Genomic DNA, 21,677 nt, shown 5'->3' on the forward strand with positions numbered 1-21,677 from the left:
TTTCTTTTCAAATATGTAAAATATAATAACACATGCTTTCATCCTGACAGCTGTAGGAATGTTACATTTAGGTATTTGTTCAACAAACTTTGAATGGTTCGTCACCTCAAGTGTCGGCATAATTTTCCACTACATAGAAATTGTTCATATCAAATGAAAATTTTATATTTACAAATAAGCATGTATATATCTCACAAATCATTATTTATCATGGTCTAATCGCTTATCAAAGTGAATCCTGTGACCCAACGATCCTTCCCATTAACAAACATCCCTCCCAGTAACCTTTGTGGAGATGCAGAGGCAAACACGGTCTCCAAATAGCAAAGGTTAAACACTAACATTCCTTCCCCCAATCCCACCTGACTGCAAGGACGTGGCCGGCGCCGTTATTGACCCTGTATAAATAGAGGCACTGAATTATGCACATTGAAGAAGATTATGGCCAATCCCAGCCAAACTTCTAGTTGATTCTTTGTGCATTTTCACTGACTTCGGTCAATCACGGAATAGCAACCATTGATATGTGTAGTCAGTCTAAGCTAAGCTAAGCTAAGCTAAATTTCTTCCCACCCTTCTGTGTGACTTACTTCGCCGGGCACTTATTTTCACTATGGGAGACCTTCGTACTTCTTCACTGAAGGATTCCGTTCCAATCAAACGCCGTAAAAGTTCTATAATTCACGAATTTTTATTAAATTTCCCCAGCGATCGCGTATATTTGAGAATGTAAACAATGTTTAATCCGTCGTACTGAGAACAACATGCTTGTGTGCGATGCTCGGCGTAAAAAAAACGATTCTTTTGATCGTGTTGTTATCGCTGAACTGTCAGCAAATGTCATGATTGTTCGGTCAAAAGGAATTGTGTTTATATGTTTGAGCTGAATTTTCATGGCAAACAATGAATTTTATAGGTAATTAATTTATTTAAACAAACAGAATGGATGGAGGGAGAAGCCCGTAGATCTATATATGCTAGGAAAGCATTTTATAATAGCGTTGATGTGTTGTAATTTGACCACTCACTATATCATAGTGAGCCGTAAGCTGTGAGATGAATCTGGAAACTTATTGCGACAGAAATCAAAACGATACGACGAATTGAAAATACGGCAAGATGCTATCTCATTGCATTATGTCCAAAAAGACGATCAAGTTTTATCAAAATCTGATTGTACAATGTGAAAGCCGTTTTGGTAAAGAACTGTTTGGCATCGGTTTGTATCAGCATTATACACTGCAATACTGGGAAAATGGCAGGTTCTCACTGATCAAAGCTTAATACAATAGATACTAGCACATCACCCTAAATACCATTGCTCACTTAGTTTTTGCAGCTTATCTTACCCAGTTTTTTTTTCAGTTTTCTGATAGTGATCTCTAAATTCAAAACCAGTGGTGCAAAAACTGTTTTTCCAACAAAATTAAAGATGGCCGCCAAATATTTGTATACAGTAGCTGTAGTTACAACGTTGGGATTGCGATCACGCTCGTTAGAAGAAGATACCACACGTCCAAATGCAAAGAAACCCGCATAGATGTGACGCTTCGCGAATCAGATCGTCACACTGTGCTCAAAGTATGGTCGATTAACACAGCAAACGTGGGTGAATCCTTTCAACGAGGAAAGGTCATCATCTTGCTGAAATTGTCAGGCCCGCAGAGCTCCGAGATCTCTTATTTTTCGAAAATGCGAATTGTTACAAGTTCGTCATTGTAAAGTGCTCGTTTTGGTAAGAAAAAAAATCAGATAAAAATTTGAAGACCGTACGTGGACGCTAAGTGGTCCCCCAATGACCCTAAAGGTGTTAGGTGTAGATGACCCCGTGCGCCAAATCAAGCACGCTGCTCTAGTGTACGCAACATGAGTACGAAAAGCTACTAGTAACAAATTGATAATCAGCATAGAATTTTAAGTAAAATTATATTTTGTATAGTGGATATCTGCTATGAAGATGCACATTGACATAAAATTCATAACTACAAAGGGATCTTTCATATACTAAGTAACGCAACAGGGGTAGGGAGGGGGTCTTCCGTAGTGTTACGGTCCATACAAAAATTTTATTTTTTCATACAAAGGCTGTTACGTGGGGGAGGGAGGGGGTCTAAAATTGGCAAATTTTGTGTTACGTAATGTTTGATTCATCCCAAAGAAAACAAACTTCTATGCTGATTATCAACGCGCATAAGACAATTTGTTACTGGCGGCTTTTCGTACAGTACGTCATTGTAAAGTGCTCGACTGTCATGTTATTTTCGTCTCCTTGCATCAATCGCAAGTTGGCCACAATCGTTTTAAATTTGTCGAATTGTTCTTCGTGACAGTGAAAAAGTGGAAATCTTCTTTCGGCGTGAAATTGTTGCTCTTCCGCGTTTTAAATGTTGTTCAGTTTCGAATTGAAAAAAAAATCAGCATTCAGTTTCTGAACCTGGGAAAACAAATACGTTTCAACCTGGATCAAGAGTAGGGTGGACGTTGACCGGCGCCGCGGCGGGGGAATAAGTATCTTTTTTCCGGAGGCTGCAAGCATTTGGTGAGTCCGTTCCTTTTAAACAGAATACCCGAATTTGTTTTAGATGTAACGGTTTCGTGATCAGATTTTCGCGATTCGGAGTGCGGCATGTTTCTGCGGTTGTCCCGGGTGTTTTTTCTCTCGCTTATTTGAAGTGCGGCAATTTACTCGTTTCAACCGGTCGCTTATCGTGGAATAGGATATGCATTGTGAGTGCATTTTGGTCGATTGTATGTTCATGTAAATGACAGTTCCATGTGAATCATAACAAAGTTTTTTTTTCTTATTTAGATGACCCTGGAGGGATCTATTCTGCTTTTTACTAGGTAGAAAGCGGATCGTTATTACCGTTGTACGCGTGATCGACTATTTTGACGTGAAACAACATTCTTTATACTGTAAATCAAACATTTGTCCTCTTTTGATTGCTGGCATTCAAGAGATTAAATCAAAAACAATTCTATCTATCTATCTATCTATCTATCTATCTATCTATCTATCTAAGCGCTTACACAGCCAATATTGAAAAGCATCCTGGAAATACTGGAATTTCTTCTATTATTTTCTTGTCAGCATTAATATTTGCATCATATCAGTGATATGAAACAAATACTAAAATGGCCAGGCCCACTGTGCAGACTTGGTTTTGAAGATAATTCAAAAGATCACGGCGATCAGATTATCCACTATGAATAATATGATAGACGTAAACTTTTGAATTTTATTAAGGAAGAAACGGGGACAACCGTACCAACCGTCTCATTTCAGGGGGAAAGTTTAAATCGTTTAAATCGAAAATTCAAAATATGTCAGCTCGCACGCGTGGCTTGCTGCGATCTCCAGAGATTAAATCAAAAACAATTAAACAAAAACTACTTTGGGTCTATCGCTAGCTTTTCAGGCGAATCCTGATGACCTAATACCCCTCCCAACCCCCAACTCCGTAGCACTTATGAGGGTGTCGCTGAGTCGGAGGCCTCTCTTAAGTAAGTGCTACTTCAACATTTCCTTCCCCAATCCCAAGTTACGGTAAAGATGGGCGTGGCCGGGAATAGCAATATTCATGGTTTTGGTATTCTTATTTAAGATTGGATCAAGGCTTATTCCCTAGCCTTGGTCCTGAAGGCATTCTAGATGAGATTATCAAAAGAAAAAACATGAATGTTACCAATCTACGAATTATACCGTAACTACGCTAACGCTAACGCTAACTCTAAGTACGTCATTGTAAAGTGCTCGTTTTGGTGAGAAGCTCGCTGCTCTAGTGCACGGAGCTTCTCACCAAAACGAGCACTTTACAATGACGTACTTGTAACAATTCGCATTTCGAAAAATAAGGGACGGCCTACTTATTGTACAGTGGTTTAGTACTCTTGCGAAACGATTTTGACGTCATGAAGAATGTTCAAAGCTGAAGGAATAAAATCGGATGTTCAACATCAACGAGAGGGATACATCCGAATTGACAAGATCGAGTTTGGTGAGGAGCTTCCGGAGATTGGCGACGTTACACAATTTTGGACCAATTTATGGGAGAACCCCACCAAACACAACGGTGATGGGATGTGGTTAGCAGAAGAAGAGAGACAGTGTTTTGGAATTGGAGAAAGTGCCACGGATTAAGCGTCCTGTATCTGGCGCAGGAGGATTACCAGCTGAACTGCGACATCAAAACCGTCGACGAGATGTTCACAACTTGGAAGCAGAAGGAGTTTCATGGAACGCACCCCCATCAACTGGAGTTATTGCACAATGATAAGGTGTCGTTAAACACGTGGCTGATTTGGGGTGACCTCTTCTCGGAAACAGAAGTTTCTATGGTAGCCATCCAGGACCGGTTATTGCGACGAAGAATTATCGGCACGAAAACGTGGAGGACCTTTGTAGGAAGTGCAATTCAGAAGGGGAGACTATGGAGCAAAGGGGCCCAGATAGCCGTAGCGGTAAACGCGCAGCTATTCAGCATGACCATGCTGAGTGTCGTGGGTTCGATTCCCGCGGGTTGAGGATCTTTGCGTAAAGGAAATTTTCTCGATTCCCAGGGCATAGAGTACCTGCCACACGATATATACATGCAAAAATGGTCATTCGGCAAAGAAAGCTCTCAGTTAATAACTGTGGAAGTGCTCATAAGAACACTAATCTGAGAAGCAGGTTTTGTCCCCGTTGGGACGTAACGCCAAAAAGAAGAAGACTATGGAGCATGTTGTTGCCGGCTGTTCAGTATTAGCTAGATCAGCTTACCTCGATAGTCTCAATGAAGTTGCACAATGTTGGCACTGACAGCTTGCTCTTAAGCCCAACTTGGTGAACCGATTTGCACCCTACCACAAATACCTACCTGACCCGGTCCTGGAAAATAGTTGCATAAAGCTGTACTGGGATCGCGAGATCACAACGGGCGTCCTCATCCGTGCCAACCGCCCCGACATTGTAGTCTACGATAGTGGTGGAAAAGTTCGCATCACGAAGCAGCTCACGAGTGTATACCAACGCATAACAAACATCACCGACTCGCGAACTGGCTAGGTGTGAGTAAGTCCGCACCCGTCTGCTCGGGAGAACATGTCGAAAGAAGTAACAACAAACTCAGGAACGTTTACTCGCGAGTAACCGAGCAAAGTGTGATTAATTATGGTTTTGACAGACAAATTAATACACACTCGACAGTAAACTACTAGTTTGCAGTCAAAAACCCTTGTAAACCATAAATCTCGGAAGGGAAGCAGTTTTTTCCCAAAAATACAATATGACTCTGAGCAGCTCTGAACACGTTCATGATTCACTTTTAGCTTCGGTTACTCGGGAGCACGACAAATGCGACTAAGCCAGCGCTTTGACGCTTGGGAGTGTTTGGTTTTGTTTTTGTTCCAGTTCAGCAGAACTGTTCGCAGAACTGTTGTCTGCTTGTTCAAGCTGACATTGAAAAAGGACATACACAGCATCCAAAAAGCAGCCATTCTTGGAACCTGTTGTATAGTGAGACGGTTCCTGAATCCCCACAACTGAGCTCATTCAGCAGACTCATTAGGATAAATAAAACTGATAAATGAGATCCACAGAGCCTAATCCCTTTTGGCATACAGATTTCCCGGGATAGGTGAAAGTTTCTAGAATTTTTTGCTGAGAATTGCCAAAACTCTATAATAGTAATAAAAATAATAATCCGTTTTTTATGCGATGATAAATAACGTCAATCAAAGAAGAGTATAACCGAAACCAGAACCGACAAATGCAATAAGTAATTTTTGTTTGTTCGTATGGTTCAAATGAGAACGATAATGTAGATTTTCAAATGAAAAATGCATCCCGAGTTAAGGTAAGAATAAAAAACAAGATATCACGTTGAGTTATCCGATAACAAGCATTTAATAACTCAGTTTGTTTTCATTTTGATTTGTGGTAAGATGGCATTTTGACAAAGTTGAGAACTTTTCAAAAAGACCACTCAAGATTTCATATTCCGATAATAGATGGCAACACGATAGTTATCGAAAGAGTTAATTATATGGAGGTTTTATATGCAGATACCGATATATTTTAAAGATAACGATACCGAATGTTCACCAAAGATGAAGAAAGTGTTGTATACCATACAGTCCGCCGAAGCACCAATGTTCATGTGACTGGCAACACTGTTTAAGAAGAATGAAGAAAACATCAAGATATTAAAACTTGAGCTGAACAGAAAATAGAATGCTTAGCAACATAGGAATACCCTTCAACTGTAATCCAGTTTTTCATTAAGGGTTGAACATTTTTTAGTAGCTGACAACGCTGCTCAAGTGAAATCGATAAAACTTAGTTTTGAAAACATTTCTACATACTAAATTTGGGCTCCCTGAATCAAATATTCATGGAAATAATAACCAACTAAGACTCGAAAACACCACAGAAAACGCCTAAGTACAGGCATTTTTTAAGGAATTTCTCAAAATGAATAAATTGGTAAGCATTTCGATGATTAAATCTGTAAAAGGGATACACTTCAAGCAACTTTGTATTGATATTTATGCTCTACTTATTAGTGAAAGATAAAATCATTTGACATTGTGACATTTCACCCGAATATACGGTACAAATAAATATCAATTTAATGCCAGTTAGACTTCTGTTGTCTTTTTTAAATTTACAAAGTGTTGAAGAGGAATTGTTGTGGGGTAGTTATTTAATGGACATTGATTAACTGTAGATTAAGTAGTACATCGAAGTTCGTATGTTATACAAGCAACGGAAACGGCTCGATGACTATTGCAGATATCATGGTGTTGTCATATTTTGATGAAGGTGCTTATTGTGCTAAAAAAGTTTGAATGAAAGTTATTCGTTCGTTTAGAATGACTTCCAAGTGCTCAGAGAAAAAATATGTTTCAATAAAATATGTGTGTGACAGTTTGACTTTGAGCTGAATACTCATAACTATGCTAAATTGTAAAGAGTGCTGCCAACATATTGTGCAGGATTGCTCTCAAATTGCCCGAACATTGTGGTGGATGAATTTGCATTTTCCTATGTCGGTTGCTCGATCGTCACAAATGGGGGTTTTCTTTTTCTTCATAGTGTTACGTACCAACTGAGACACAGCATTCTTATCAGCTTTCTTTGCCAACTAACCTTTTTGCATTCGTATATCGTGTGACAAGCATGAAGATATTCTATGCCCCGGGAAGTCGAAAAAAGTAGATTTTCAACCTGTGGGATTCGAGCCTACGACTCTTAACTGCGCATATACCGTTACGGCCATTTGAGCCCCTCAAGGTGAGATTGAATAGAGAAATTTCTCTTGTATGATAAATATGCACTACTAAAATGACAGCAATGAATCGACAGAACCAACTTGAAACTAGAGCAAATATTCATATCATTACCGCCTTCAGTATCAGTGGAGAAATTATGAATTCAAATTTTAAAAGCTGAAATAGCAGCATAGATTTAGTTTCAGTCTGAATAGTAATCTCGCGTTGTTTCACGACAGTGTATAGAAGAAGCTCTGTGATCTTCGTTTGTGCATACGAATCCAATGGTGGAAGAAGTGCGATAGTACTTACTTGCTACGGCAGGATGTTCTCATATATTGACAATGAGTTTATGTATATCGTCGCACATTATATTCCTTCTCGTTCAATAGATCATATCCGTTCCGCCTACGAAGAAACACAGACGTCGCACTGATGAACGCGATTCTTGCTGCTGGAACAATTTAATCAGCCGAGCTGAGAATTGTGCCACTCACTGAGATCTCTTTGGTTTGCTTGAAATGGGAAACGTAACAGCTTCTGCGTTGAAAGATTAAGATTAACTCAATTACTGGAGCGAATGTGTGGTTCAAAATAAATTTATGCATAAGTTTTTACCTTTGCCGTTAATTGAAGTTATTATTCAGCGACTGATGCATCAAATAGATCGTATTCTGTTCATTTCAGACGCGTCCTTCTCTGGAAAATCTTTTTCGTCCTAAGTTTTCGAACAGTTTTTTTTTCTTTTTTTTTAATTTCTTTATTAGTATCGTTCCAAACATTACATTCATCTCTTAAATCTAGGTGTTCTGTGTTAGACACACTATCATCCTAATTTGGGAAAACAAATTTAAGATTTTATAAACATTTTGTTAACAACACATTACATATCATTTTCCGTAGCAGTTAAGATTTTTTACAGGTGAGTTGATTTCACCTGCTTATGAGAAAGGAAAAAACACGTTTTCAATTTACTTAACCTAAAGTTATAACGCATTAATCGTTTTAATAGAAGATTGTTACGATTTTTGCCTGAAATTATTAATTATTTCATTTGACATTTGGTCCAATGTTTCAATGTTTCAACATTGGATATTCTATGTAACTCATTGGTACTGTACCAGGGAGAAAGCCTCAGAATCTTTTTCAAATTTTTATTTTGAATTCTCTGCAGAGCTTTCTTTCTGGTATTACAACAGCTAGTCCATATTGGTACAGCATACAACATGGCTGATCTGAAAATTTGTTTGAATATCAAAAGCTTGTTTTTAAGACGAAGTTTTGATTTTCTATTAATAACACTGCGGAACACGTTTTTGTCTCCAGCACCAAAATACCGCTATTCACTTAATTAAGGGTTGCTGAATCCATTGCCGTTTTCAGAAATGTCATAGCACGTCTAGTTTTTGAGATATTGACGGTTGAAAATGCATAAAATGACTACTTCAGCCAACTTGCATGCAAGTTTGCCAGCTTGTAAGGTAATATATTGGCTTAATTTGCCACAGAATTCAAACTTTATGTGTATAACAATACTTATTATCAAAGTTTGTAATACTTTTGATGCGGAAAAGTTATTTTTTGATGGTTTAGAGAATGGTTGTATTTTGCCATATAGAAGAAACGAAGAATTTTGTATGGAGACTGCAAGCATGTTAAAAAAATCGGTTTAATAGAAATTTAATCGCGCAATTTCAATAAAATTATGTCTGAAATGAAAGTTCAAGTTCTATTCTGCATGTTTGGCGGATTAGATCACAAAAAAATTTGACAAATCGTACTTTAAATTTCATGTAAACATGAATAAAACCAGTGGTTTATACAACTTTGGCGACCTGTAGCTAAAAATTGTGACGTGCTGGAACATTTCTGAGAATGGCACCAGATTCAGCAACCCCAAATCTACTAGAGACACATAATTTGATCCTTGAGACACGCAAAAATGTCATTTTTGTTACGCTGTGTAAGCGGATAGAGACATTTTACATATTTGTTACATTTGGCTTGAATGCCCTCAATGTGATTTTTGAAAGTTAAATTCTTATCTAGCATGAGCCCTAGATACTTAACTTCATCTGACCAATTTATTGGAACTCCTCTCATCGTGACAACATGTCTACTTGAAGGTTACAAATAAAGAGCTTTTGGTTTATGTGGGAATATTCGTCCTTTGGCGGAGAGGCCTGTGTCATCCGCAAAGATTTTTGACATCCCTGAGGTATCTCAGGTAAGTCAGATGTGAAAATATTGTATAATATTGGTCCCAAAATGCTGGCTTGGAGAACACCAGCTCTTAGATAAAGTCTTTCAGATCTGGAGTTCGTGCAGTGTACGATTTGGCAGATAAATTTTAATTCTTCTAACAATGTATGTTGGAAAATTGAAGTTCTTTAATTTTACAATCAAACATTCATTCCAAACTCTGTCGAATGCTTTTTCTATGTCTAGAAGAGCAAGACCAGTAGAACAGCCTTCAGATTTGTTGGAACGGATCAAATTTGTTACACGTAAGAGTTGATGAGTGGTCGAATGTTCATGGCGGAATCCATACTGTTCATTGGCAAAAATTGAATTTTCGTTGATGTGGACCATCATTTTGTTCAAAAAGACCTTTTCAAAAAGTTTACTGATGGAGGAAAGCAAACTGATTGGACGATAGCTAGAAGCTTCTGCAGGATTTTTGTCTGGTTTTAAAATTTTACAACCTTAGCATTTTTCAATTTGTAAGGAAAAAAAAGCTAATTGAAAACATTTGTTTAATATATCATCTAAGAATGATAAGCTAATTTCTGGAAGTTTCTTGTAGAAAATTCCATCATCGCCAGGAGCTTTCATATTTTTGATTTTTTTAATAATAGTTCTAAATTCTTCCAAAACAGTCTCCCAGGAATTTTCGAAAACGTTCTCTTGATTGAGAATATTTTCGAATTCCTGAGTAACTTGATTTTCAATTGGACGAGTAAGTCCTAAATTAAAATTGTGCGCACCTTCAAACTGCATAGCAAGTTTTTGAGCTTTTTCGCAATAAGTTAGTAATAATTTGTTTTCCTCTTTCAATGACGGTATTGGCTTCTGAGGCTTTTTCGAAATTTTAGATAATTTCCAAAAAGGCTTAGAGCCAGGATCTAATTAGGAAATTTTATTTTCAAAATTTTTGTTTCTTAATTGAGCAAAAGGTTTCTTGATTTCTTTCTGCAAATCCTGCCATATAGTTTTCATATCAGGATCGCGAGTGCGTTGAAATTGCCTTCTCCTCACATTTTTAAGACGGATCAAGAGTTTAAGATCATTGTCTATAATCACGGTTTTAAAGCATTGTCAATATCAACTTTTGTTTGTAAAGAAATGTTAACATCAAGATTAGAGTCAATATATGTTTCATATATATTCCAGTCGGCTCTAAAGTAATTGAAAGTGGAGCTGATAGGATTGAGAATTGCTTCATGGGATATTTGAAATGTAACAGGGACATGATAAGAATCAAAATCAGCACGAGTAACTAATTGGCTACAAAGATGACTAGAGTCGGTTAAGACCAAATCAATCGTAGATGGATTTCTAGAAAAGGAAAAACATCTAGGGCTATCTGGGTATTGAATTGAGAAATTTCCTGTAGAGCACTCATCAAACAAAATTCTACCGTTAGAATTACTTTGAGAATTATTCCAAGACCGATGTTTGGCATTAAAGTCACCAATGACAAAAAAAATGACTTATTGCGAGTCAATTTTCGCAAGTCAGTTTGGACCAAATTAAATTGCTGTCCACAGCATTGAAAAGGCAAATAGGTAGCTATGAAAGTATATTTACCAAGCTGTGTTTCAACAGAAACATCTAAAGTTTCAAAAACTTTAGTTTCGAATGACGAAAACAGTTGATGTTTTAAACGCCTATGAATGATGATTGCAACTCCCCCACATGCCCCATCAAGTGAATCGTTACGATAAACAAAAAAGTTAGGATCTTTTTTATGTTTGAATCCAGGTTTCAAATATGTTTCAGTAATAACTGCTATATGCACCTTATTAGCTGTAAGAGAATTAAACAGCTCGTCCTCTTTACTATTCAAAGAACGAGCATTCTAATTTAAAATACTAAAATTATTATTTATTGAATTCATTAGAAAAACGTAATTCAATAACAATTTGATTAGTAAATTTTACACCAACTTGGACTGCTTCAGTCATAGTGTTGGCTTTGAACATTGCATCAATCATTAGATTCAATTGTTCAGTTAGAAAATTAAAATCAGAGGCAGACATATCACTTGAAGTGGGTACATTTGATGATTTTCTGTTATAATTTTCGGTAGACGAAGAAGCGGAGTAGATGTTGCCTGTGGTGGTAAGGGTTTGTTCATTTGATTTGAAAGAAGTAGAATGGATACCCACAGTACGAATAGGGGAGGAGTTCAAATTACCTGCTACGATATCGGCAAAGGATTGTCCGTGGGTAGATACATTCGAAATTAAATGATTCGAACGGCTACCCGACGGAATAAAATTAGTTTGTGTATGAGCATGATTATAATCCACCTGATGGGTATGATTCCTTTTGAAGCGATTGTAACTGAAAAATGAGTATTGTTCGATACTCTACCAGGAAAATTCCGGAAACGACCCTTATCGTAACGGATATTATCTTTCATCTGCCTGGCAAGAGCCTCAACGACTCTCTTGCAAGAAGGGCAATTCCAAAAATTTAACTTATGATTGGCCCCGCAATTAGAGCACATAAACTTGATGGTATCTTCCTTCACTGGACAGATATCCTTAGCGTGAGGAGAACCTCCGCAAATCATGCAATTGGCACCCATGCGGCAATTTTTTGTTCCATGACCTTTCTTTTGGCACCGACGGCACTGAGTGGGGTTCTGGTAATTTCCTCCTGGTTTCTGGAAATGTTCCCATGTCACACGGACATCGAACATAAGTCTAGCTTTTTCTAAAGCTTTAATATTATTTAGATCTTATTTTTTGTGAAAATGTACTAAATAATATTCTTGAGAAAGCCCTTTCCGAACAATGCCAGATTCGGTTCTCTTTTTCATAATGATTACTTTGACTGGGAAAATCCAAGTAAATCGTTTATTCCATTTTTGATCTCTTCAGGTGAATTATAGTCACTTGAGAGACCTTTCAAGACAGTTCACGTTCAGTTCAGACAAACGTTCAGTTTTGTCGTCATAAGTAAAACATTTGTGCTTCTTCTCTTCAAGATGTGTGAGAAGAAGCTCGCGATCTTTAAGAGTTTCCGGCAAAATGTGACAGTATCCTTTCTTTGCGATTTGTAAGGAAACCTTGATTCCCCTAATGGAGTTCAAGATCTCCTGCCTAAATCCCACAAATTCGGAACAACTGACCACGATAGGCGGCACTCTTTGCTTCCTCACTTGAATCAAAGAGCCTAGGCTAGAGTCTGCTTCGATATGGTGTTCGTAAAATTTGTCTAGAGCATCGAACTGATTGCTCATTTCGAGACAATTATTCATTTCACCCTTGGAAGAAAGTTCACATTCTGGGGAAACGTCCTTTCTTCCATTCTTGCCACGTTTAGTGACAGTTTTAAATCCCACTTTTTTGGAAGGAAGTTGTGAATCCAGAGATTCACCCTTTCTTTTGTTTGTTGTTGCAACCATGTTTAGTGAATAAACGAAAGAAGACGTGACCTTCAAGAGGTTTTTTTTCCCAAGACGGTGTCCAAGAAGGATTACCACCGCTGGCTTTCGTCAACGGGTCCAACGAAAAATCGAAGGCACGGGCAGGGTTGCCACATTTGAATCTGTATTTTTTCGAAGATTTATCTATATTTCTGAATCCTGGAGCAAAATATCTGTATATTAAATCTGTATCACTGAAAATTGGAATAGCAATGAATATTACACAAGAAATTCAAGGAAATACCAATCATTTTCAACTACATTGCAGAACTGTCACATCTCCGATAAAATTTTAAGGTTTCCAAAAGTATGTATTTTCATTTTTGCTCAAAAATCTGTATGAATCATTATACAGATTCAGATTTCTGAATTCTGCATACAGAATCTGTAAATCTTTTTTTCCCAAATATTCTGTAATCTGTATATACAGAATCTTGGTAACAAAATATTCGATAATCTGTATATGTGGTAACCCTGGGCATGGGATCAAACAAGGATCGTAAAGGGATCAATAGTAGAAAAAATAGTATTGAAAGGTACTGTTTTAGTAGCACTGAAAAGTACCATTTTTTATTTTTGCACTGGAAATCACTGTTTTTGTAGCACTGAAAAGTACTGTTTTATTGCCTTAGGTAGTTTTTAAGAAAACTTCCAAGAGCAGAGAAAATTCGTGTACGCACAGCACGAAGGTACCGTTTTGATTCATATTCCGAACACTTAAGGCCAACAGTGATTTCAAACGCCTCTGATGGGCATAAATTAGCAGACATCTGTAAAAATTTAAATTTCTCCGCAAAATCTAACTGTAAGCTGTTGGAGGTGCCGAAAAAAATGTTAATTTGAACTCGTTTAGTATTGTTTTAACGAAAAAATATGGAACAACATTCTGATTCAAATGCTGAACACTCTGTTTATTCTGTCTCATATTCCGAACGCCTTGATTCAAATTCCGAACAGCACGAATAAATCGCATTCAAATGAATAATTTCGCAAATAAATTTATCTGAGCTGGTTCTACTGGTCTCGATTTAGAGAATCATCACTACTCCCGAAGTATAAAGAAGATTGGAAGACGTTAAAACTGAATTGCAACTGACTGCTATTTCTTTGTTATTTGGTGACATATTTCAGCGAAACATTTCAACCAAATCGTCATACAAAAGCCGAGTGTTCGGAATATGAGTCTGTTCGGAATTTGAGACAAAACGGTACCGTTTTGACTCATATTCCGAACACTTAAGGCCAACAGTGACTTTAAATGCATCTAATAGGCATAAATTAGCTGAAATTTGTGAAAATTTTGATTTCTCCGCAAAGTCTTACTGTTAGCTGTTGGGTGTGCTGAGAAAAATATGTATTTAAACTTGTTTAGTGTTGTTTTTACGTGAAGGTATGAAACAACATTTTGATTCAAATGCCGAACACTGTGTTCATTCTGTCTCATATTCCGAACACCTTGATTTAAATTCGAACAGCACGAATAAATTGCGTTCAGATGAATTACCGTTTTGTCTCAAATTCCGAACAGACTCATATTCCGAACACTCGGTTTTTGTATGGCGATTTGGTTGAAATGTTTCGCTGAAATATGTCACCAAATAACAAGGAAATGGCAGTAAATTGCAATTCAATTTTAACGTATCCAATATAATTTATACCGCAGGAGTAGTGATGATTTTCTAGTTTGAGACCAGTAGAACAAGCTCAGATTATTTTATTTGCCAAATTATTCATTTGAATACGATTTATTCATGCTGTTCGAAATTTGAATCAAGGTGTTCGGAATATGAGACAGAATGAACACAGTGTTCGGCATTTGAATCAAAATGTTGTTCCATACTTTTAAGTAAAAACAATACAAAAACTATTAAAATCAACATTATTATTACTATACCCAACAGCTAACAGTTAGACTTCGCGAAGAAATTATAACTTACACAAATATCAGCTAATTTATGCCAATCAGATGCATTTGAAGTCCCTGTTTGCCTTAAGTGTTCGGAATATGAGTCAAAACGGTATTTGGCAAACAAATTTTTCGGAGCTAGTTTTACTGACCTTGAAGTAGTGAACTATCACTATGCCCGAGGTTTAAAATAAATTGGAAAATGGTTAAATTGAGTTGCAATTGACTGCCATTTTCATGTAATTTGATGACATATTTCAGTGAAACATTTCAACCAAATCTGCATACAAAAACAGAGTGTTCGGAATATGAGTCTGTTCGGAATTTGAGACAAAACGGTACGATGCGCACTGTTGATATATTTCTTTAGCACGACCACGAGCTTACGATGCGCCTAATATATATAAAGTGCACTCTGTTATAATACCAATAAAGTTTTGATAATTGTTCTTGTATTGAAAATAATTTGTTATTTTTTGTTGATTTGAATATGTCTTCAGTACTCCCCACCGATTGAAGCACTCTCTATCTGTCAAGTTTAAGAGTACTAAAAAATATTGTAACCGAGAGTATATTGTAATTTTAAACATTTTTGAAATAAGATGATTACCCTTCCATTTGCTAACTCTGAGCTTAATAGAGTAACATACAACTTTATAAACCCAGGAATTAGAGTATGCATAAATGTACGTTTATTCCTTCCTAGTGCATCGTAATCCTTACTGTATCGAATCACTTACGATTGATAAAAGGCACATTGTATTATATGGATGAAATTCGTTTCATTTTGGGTGTAGGAAAGTCAATTCCGCCAGATAATACCTGCCTATGCCGAATGCATAATATAAAACAAATCGTGGGTAATGGGAATTTCAACGCATGCGCATGGTACGCTTTCCATCCCATAAAACAAGTTCCTTTGCCGAGTTTACTTTTTCGTATGTTATGGATTCATTGCTAAGCTTTCGGTTTATATTGCTCATGTTTCTCGGTAGATTGTGCTGATAACATAATTGTAAGCTTTTTAAGTTTAATATTGAAATTATCATAAGTTTTGTTTGTAATGGAAGTACTGTTCGAAATTTGTTTTCACAAATTATAATAAATGAATACGTATTTATTTTACGCCCCATTACCTTTCTGAAATGAAACACCCTTTATCGTTTTAAATAAAAAATATTTTATTCAGTTACCATTTCGTTCAATATTTGTTATAAGTTTTTGTTTAACTAATAACCTTCCTAGTATTCATATTTATAGTTATAATTGCAATGATAATCATAGTCCAGTGAAATGTATATTAATCATAAATAGTTGCTTTTGTTATCGTTCATTCTTCTGACGATGACGCATGAGTGATTCTATCTTATCAATATCCAACGTAATCAAGGATTTTGTTAACTTAAGAAGAACAGGTTTTAAGCGTAACGGTTTAATGTTTGCTGCTGCCATAATGCTCTAATTGATGATTTGATTTTATAATGGGGAATTCTGAATGTGTTTCTCATAAGCAACATACAACTCATCTGGTGGCGGGTAGATGACCTTTTGGACCACGCAAAAATAATGAAATTATTTGTTTTATAAGAATATCATTGCATCGCTCTTTGCTTGTTGCCATCCGGGATCAGGTTATAACTCTCTATCGGGATGAAATATCACAATATCGTCATAAATGCACTCTCGCGTCATCTTACTTTGTTGCCCTGGGCTTGTCTCGCAATTTAAAAGATTCTCGGTGTTTTAATTGTTTCCAAAAGCTTCTAAATAGGTTTGCAAGTCAAAGGCTTTCTTATATTTTTTTGTTCTCTCTAACAGGCATTGCTCTATAATTTGGTTTTAGGCGTGGGAAATTGATAGGTGTCGGCGTTGTTAGGCTGTGAGTGCTCTTCCTTCATCTGGTCTAATTTATAACTAAAAAGTGCATTACGAGCTACGACACGTACTAATTTAGCGTGATTTTTTTTTCTATCAGTCGAATGAAATCATCTACAAATGAAACTAAGCATTGCTGGTTTCCAACAGAATTCAACTATGTATTTAATATTTGCTTTGCGAATGATTTTCTTACTATCCTAGAAGTGTTTTTCCTACCTTATGGTTTATGGCTTTCTGTTTCATTTTAATTAATTCAAATTTACAATCCTTCGTCGTCTTTCTCATTGTTTCGAACTAGTATTCTGTTTATTTTTTCTGTATTTAGCTTGTATAGTTTCTTTTAAATTAAAGTGATTTACTCGTATTTTATACTCTCACAATTTCATAAATTTCATATTTTCTAACTAACATGGTTTCTGTTCTCTTCCATAAAAACCCAGCATTCATTTGAGTCCACTTTGAATTATTACCATTTGGGTGTTTGCTCAAAAATTTCGTTACCAAAATGTTCACTGAGTTTGTCGAGTTTATGAAAATTGAAATGGAAATCACTGTTGATGCTTCTAAAGTTGCAGGAAGTTTTAATCCTAGGAACATCAACTGAAAGCCGTTACAAATTTGAATCGTCTTAAATATTCACTAGCTTCTCCTGTTTATGAAGTTTTTCAGACAGTTTTTAAGTTGAAATACATCGATGAACGAATTTGAGGAGTAGATTTTTAAATTCTTAGATACCTTTTCAAGAAAGACTTCAAATTATCTTTCAAACAGAGTTTCAAAACTGTGATGATCTCCAGAGTGTGGAAACGTGCATTTCATTGGTCGGGGCAAAACTATCAATTTTAAAATGATCAACAATTATGGAAGTCTGTTCAATTGTACTCTTTACCAACTGTATTCACAATTGCAACATCTTGTTAGCGATAAACATAAAAACATCGAATCGATCATTTTTCTACCTTTCTGAACATTTGTTTCTGCCTCTGAAGTCACTCATTTTAAGCAGTGTTGCCAGTTACATGGATATTTGTGCATCAGTAGAATGTATGTAATTGATTTGATTGGTTTTCCTGCCACCGTCAAAAGCATCAACCGGATCCCATTTCATGTTAATTGACTCGAATTATTCTCCTTCAGCACATTCAAAAATACCAGTTGAGAACAAATCCCCATATCTAGATTCTTTCAAAACGCAACACACAGATCGCATTTTAGTTCATCATTTGTACACAACGTTTAAACAATATCATGGTAGTTTGGGTCATCCCTAATAACTGAGTATGGATTGGACGTATGTTTTCTATAAGTGTGACTCTTTTTAGTGTACTCTTTCATATTTGCCATTATCAACCTTCTCCCCCTCCAATGATCGCAAGACCTGATGGTTCTATGATAATAACATAAAAATGCCTCCTTCCAAACTAAGGCCTGTGTAGGCGAACCCTTTCATACACAATGTAAATTATAATTTTATGTTTGTTCGATAATACAGGTTAATTCGAAATGATCCGACGATCATTCAGCTGATTTCAGCCTTTTTTACCGAATAGGAAAGTTGACCATCCTTCGATTTAATTTCGTTTTGTTAGAACAGGAATAAGGTATGTTTTTTTTTTCGTTGGCCAAAATTGTTTAAAGGTATGGAATTTAATTGTTTTAGGCTGATTTTGATTCCTTTACGATCGAGGTTTGGTTTTAAAAATGTTTTGTGTAGATTTGCCGGTGAACTCGTTCCCAATTTACTAAGATGAAATTTAAACGTGAGACTCATTTTAAAACGCACAAGAGAGATGAATGATAAAAGTCTATGGTTTTCGATGAGTTGTGAATAGTAGAAACTTAGGCGCTACTTTTCTGGTAGCTTTTATATCGGCATGGTCGTTGATCTTAGTTTTATTTGTTTCTTAAGTGAATGTTTGCTATTTTTCGGAGGAACAATTCGTAGTTTTGAAGTTCAAAAATACTCCCCAGAAGTTACAAAAACGTCTGTTGATGTTTTTGGCTCTTTCCGATCTTACTTAATATATCAAAAGCCGAAATACTGAAAGTTCAAATAAAACTCATAACCGTTCATTCGTTTCGATTATCCTATCGGTATTTCCTTGTTTATTCTAATATCTTCATTTGTGAATTTTTAATTCTTCATTCTTTTCATTTTTGCTATGTACATCTATTGCCTCTTGACATTCCTTATAAATAAAGGTTTTTCAGTTAAAGCACGGTAAATGTCATATTTATTTTTGTTTCAATATAGTCATTTATTTCATTGGCCTTTCCCGCAGTTGTTCAATCGATTCAGTTAAACTTATGAAATACATGTTAAATATATTATACACATTCGTCTCCTGTTTTGAAGTTTCTCTTAGCATCAAGTTCGAAGCGGTCCCAGGATCGCCACAAAATCGTTTTGGTTTGGTAGGATTTCGGTTTCTTGTAGTTTAGGTAGGTAGTGTCACTATTGGAACTGTCGTCCACATTGGACGACTCCTCTGTTGCACTGTTTGTCTATTAGTTTGGTTCCCCGTATCGGTTTCACTGCATCTTACGGTCGGTGCAGTTACTCAATTGGATGTCGACGCAGAATACTTCAATTATATATATTAAACCTACAAGTTTTGCAACATTGTTGCTGGTAACGATGCAGTCTACATAGGCCCATTGTTTTTACATTTCTACAATATTTCGATAAGTCTTTGCATTCTGAGGCTGAAATGAAACATTATCAATTGAGGTTCCTATAGACAAGATGAATCGTCCAATACTTACGATTAGAAATACAAGGTGGTCCTTTACAAACTTTCATCACGGCAGGTCGTGGCTGATCTCTACATGCGTTACCAGCCGGCTTTTTGGTACCGTACCAGACACACTGCAGTATCCTGTATTTGATGCCCTGGCCACCGCATGCAGCATTGCACTGTAAGCAATCGTAATCATGTACTATAATATAAGTCCTAAAACAACTAAAAGTCCTCCAACCTCTGACCAGGGCTCCACCCGCCAGACGCCTTTGCACATCTCGTTGTAGCATTCCTGTTTGGTGACAGGTTTCTCCAGATCGTCACACCGATCGCTACTGCTGACGTTGCCGAACTTGCAGAATACGTCCCGCTTCTGTAGGGCCGTATGCCATGCAAAACACTTGGACTGCAAACACAGAGACCATTCGGTGGAAACCCATCTGGGACAGTCCACATTGCCGCATTTTTCCACCGTTTCCGGAATGACGAGACCGGCGTCTTCGCACAGGCTGTTGTCCACCGTGTAGGACGTGTTGGTCATCTGGACCATACAGCGGGCAGATCGGAGCTGAAATATAAGATGAGAGAATATTAAAAAAAAAAATGGAAGAATGGAGAATGGTAGAGAGAAAACAGTAGTTTTCGCAACCATTTGCAGAATGATGATTTCTACAGTGCGAGTCGTTCATTTGTTCAACAAGGCTTGCCAAGTTGGATAATTACGACGAGTGCTGTAAAAATCGAGAGCTACAACGAGTTGCGTACAAAATTTGTTGCAATTTCTGAAAATTGTTGGGTAATGATTCATTACGCAATTCAATATAATGTGTAATGAAAACGCATTGCGTACTAATTATTACGCTACTGGTTTCAGTTACGTAATAGTAGTTTTAGCAATTTCTCATCGTAATAGGCTGTTTTTCATCACGCCAATCTGTCATGAAACGGCCTACTTTCCTGCAAACCAGTGCTGTAATGATTCATAACGCAACGCTTTCTCATTACGCAATGTTTTGAGTTGCGTAATGAATCATTACACAACCATTTTTCAGAAATTGTAAAATGATGTTAAATGTATTCCTATATAATAAGTGGTCTTCTACGAAATTGCAAAAAAAATGTTGTACGTAACTCGTTGCAGAACTCGATTTTTACAGCACTGGTCGTAATTATATAACTCGGCAAGCCTCGTTGGATAAATTTAAGACTCGTGCTGTAAAAATCATCACGGAAAAAGTTGCAGAATGATGATTTTTACAGCACGAGGCTTGCCGAGTTGAATAATCACGACCAGTGCTGTAAAAATCGAGTTCTGCAACGAGTTACGTACAACATTTTTTTTGCAATTTCGTAGAAGACCACTTTCAACTTTCATTTTAACAAGCTCATTAATATGAAAAAAGGTAAGCACTATTCATATGTTGAAAATGTTTCGCCAAAAAATGTTAATTAAAACTTAATAAGAGGAAGGAGGGGAAATTATCTCTATGAACTTTCGAGAAATCACTGACTATGCGTGTAGATCTCAAAGCCTATTCCAAACCATAATGGATCTGTTCCAGCACGTCCCAGTTTTTAGCTACAAAATTGTATAAAACACTGGTTTCACTGATGTTTACATGAAATTTAAGGTAAACTTAATATTTTTTTGTCGTCTAATCCACCAAGCATGTAAATAGGACTTAAACTTTCAATTTAGATATGATTTAGTTAAGTTGCAGATAAAATTTACATTTAATCGATTTTTTAACATGCTTGCAGTCTTCTCTTATATGGCAAAATACAATACTTTTATGAAACACCAAAAACAACGTTTGACCATCGGGAGTATCACAAACTTTGTTGACAAATATTGTTATAAACAATTTGAATTTTGTGGGAAATTAAACAAATAAATTGCCATATAAGTTCAAATTTTGCATTTTCAACAGTCAATATCTCAAAAGCTAGACGTGCTATGATATTTTTGAAAACGACAATGAAATCAGCAACCCTTAATTAAGAAAAAAGCGCATGCTATGTCTGAACTAAACGATTATATAAATCGAATGTAAATCGGATATTTTCTGGCTAGAGATCAATATTTGGTCCGGGGACGGACCTGGTGTAGTGGTTAGAACACTCGCCTCTCACGCCGAGGACCTGGGATCGAATCCCATCCCCGACATAGTCACTTATGACATAAAAAAGTTATAGTGACGACTTCCTTCGGAAGGGAAGTAAAGCCGTTGGTCCCGAG

The 21,677-nt window shown here is 36.6% G+C and overlaps 1 protein-coding gene across 3 annotated transcripts in view; it reads right to left on the reverse strand.

Moving 5' to 3' along the window:
- Positions 1 to 16,438: 16,438 nt before the first annotated feature.
- Positions 16,439 to 21,677, reverse strand: part of LOC5572932 (ADAMTS-like protein 1) — an 844,534-nt gene continuing 839,295 nt past the window's right edge. For all 3 annotated transcript variants that reach the window (XM_021845003.1, XM_021845002.1, XM_021845001.1), the window contains 3 exons: positions 19,677 to 20,006; positions 19,464 to 19,614; positions 16,439 to 19,403 (listed from right to left, as the gene is read on the reverse strand). In XM_021845003.1, coding sequence (XP_021700695.1) covers positions 19,285 to 19,403; positions 19,464 to 19,614; positions 19,677 to 20,006 — 600 coding nt within the window. In that variant the 3' untranslated portion in view covers positions 16,439 to 19,284. The remainder of the gene's footprint in view (positions 19,404 to 19,463; positions 19,615 to 19,676; positions 20,007 to 21,677) is intronic.

Source organism: Aedes aegypti, chromosome 2 (assembly GCF_002204515.2).
Source record: "Aedes aegypti strain LVP_AGWG chromosome 2, AaegL5.0 Primary Assembly, whole genome shotgun sequence".
Lineage (NCBI taxonomy): Eukaryota > Metazoa > Arthropoda > Insecta > Diptera > Culicidae > Aedes > Aedes aegypti.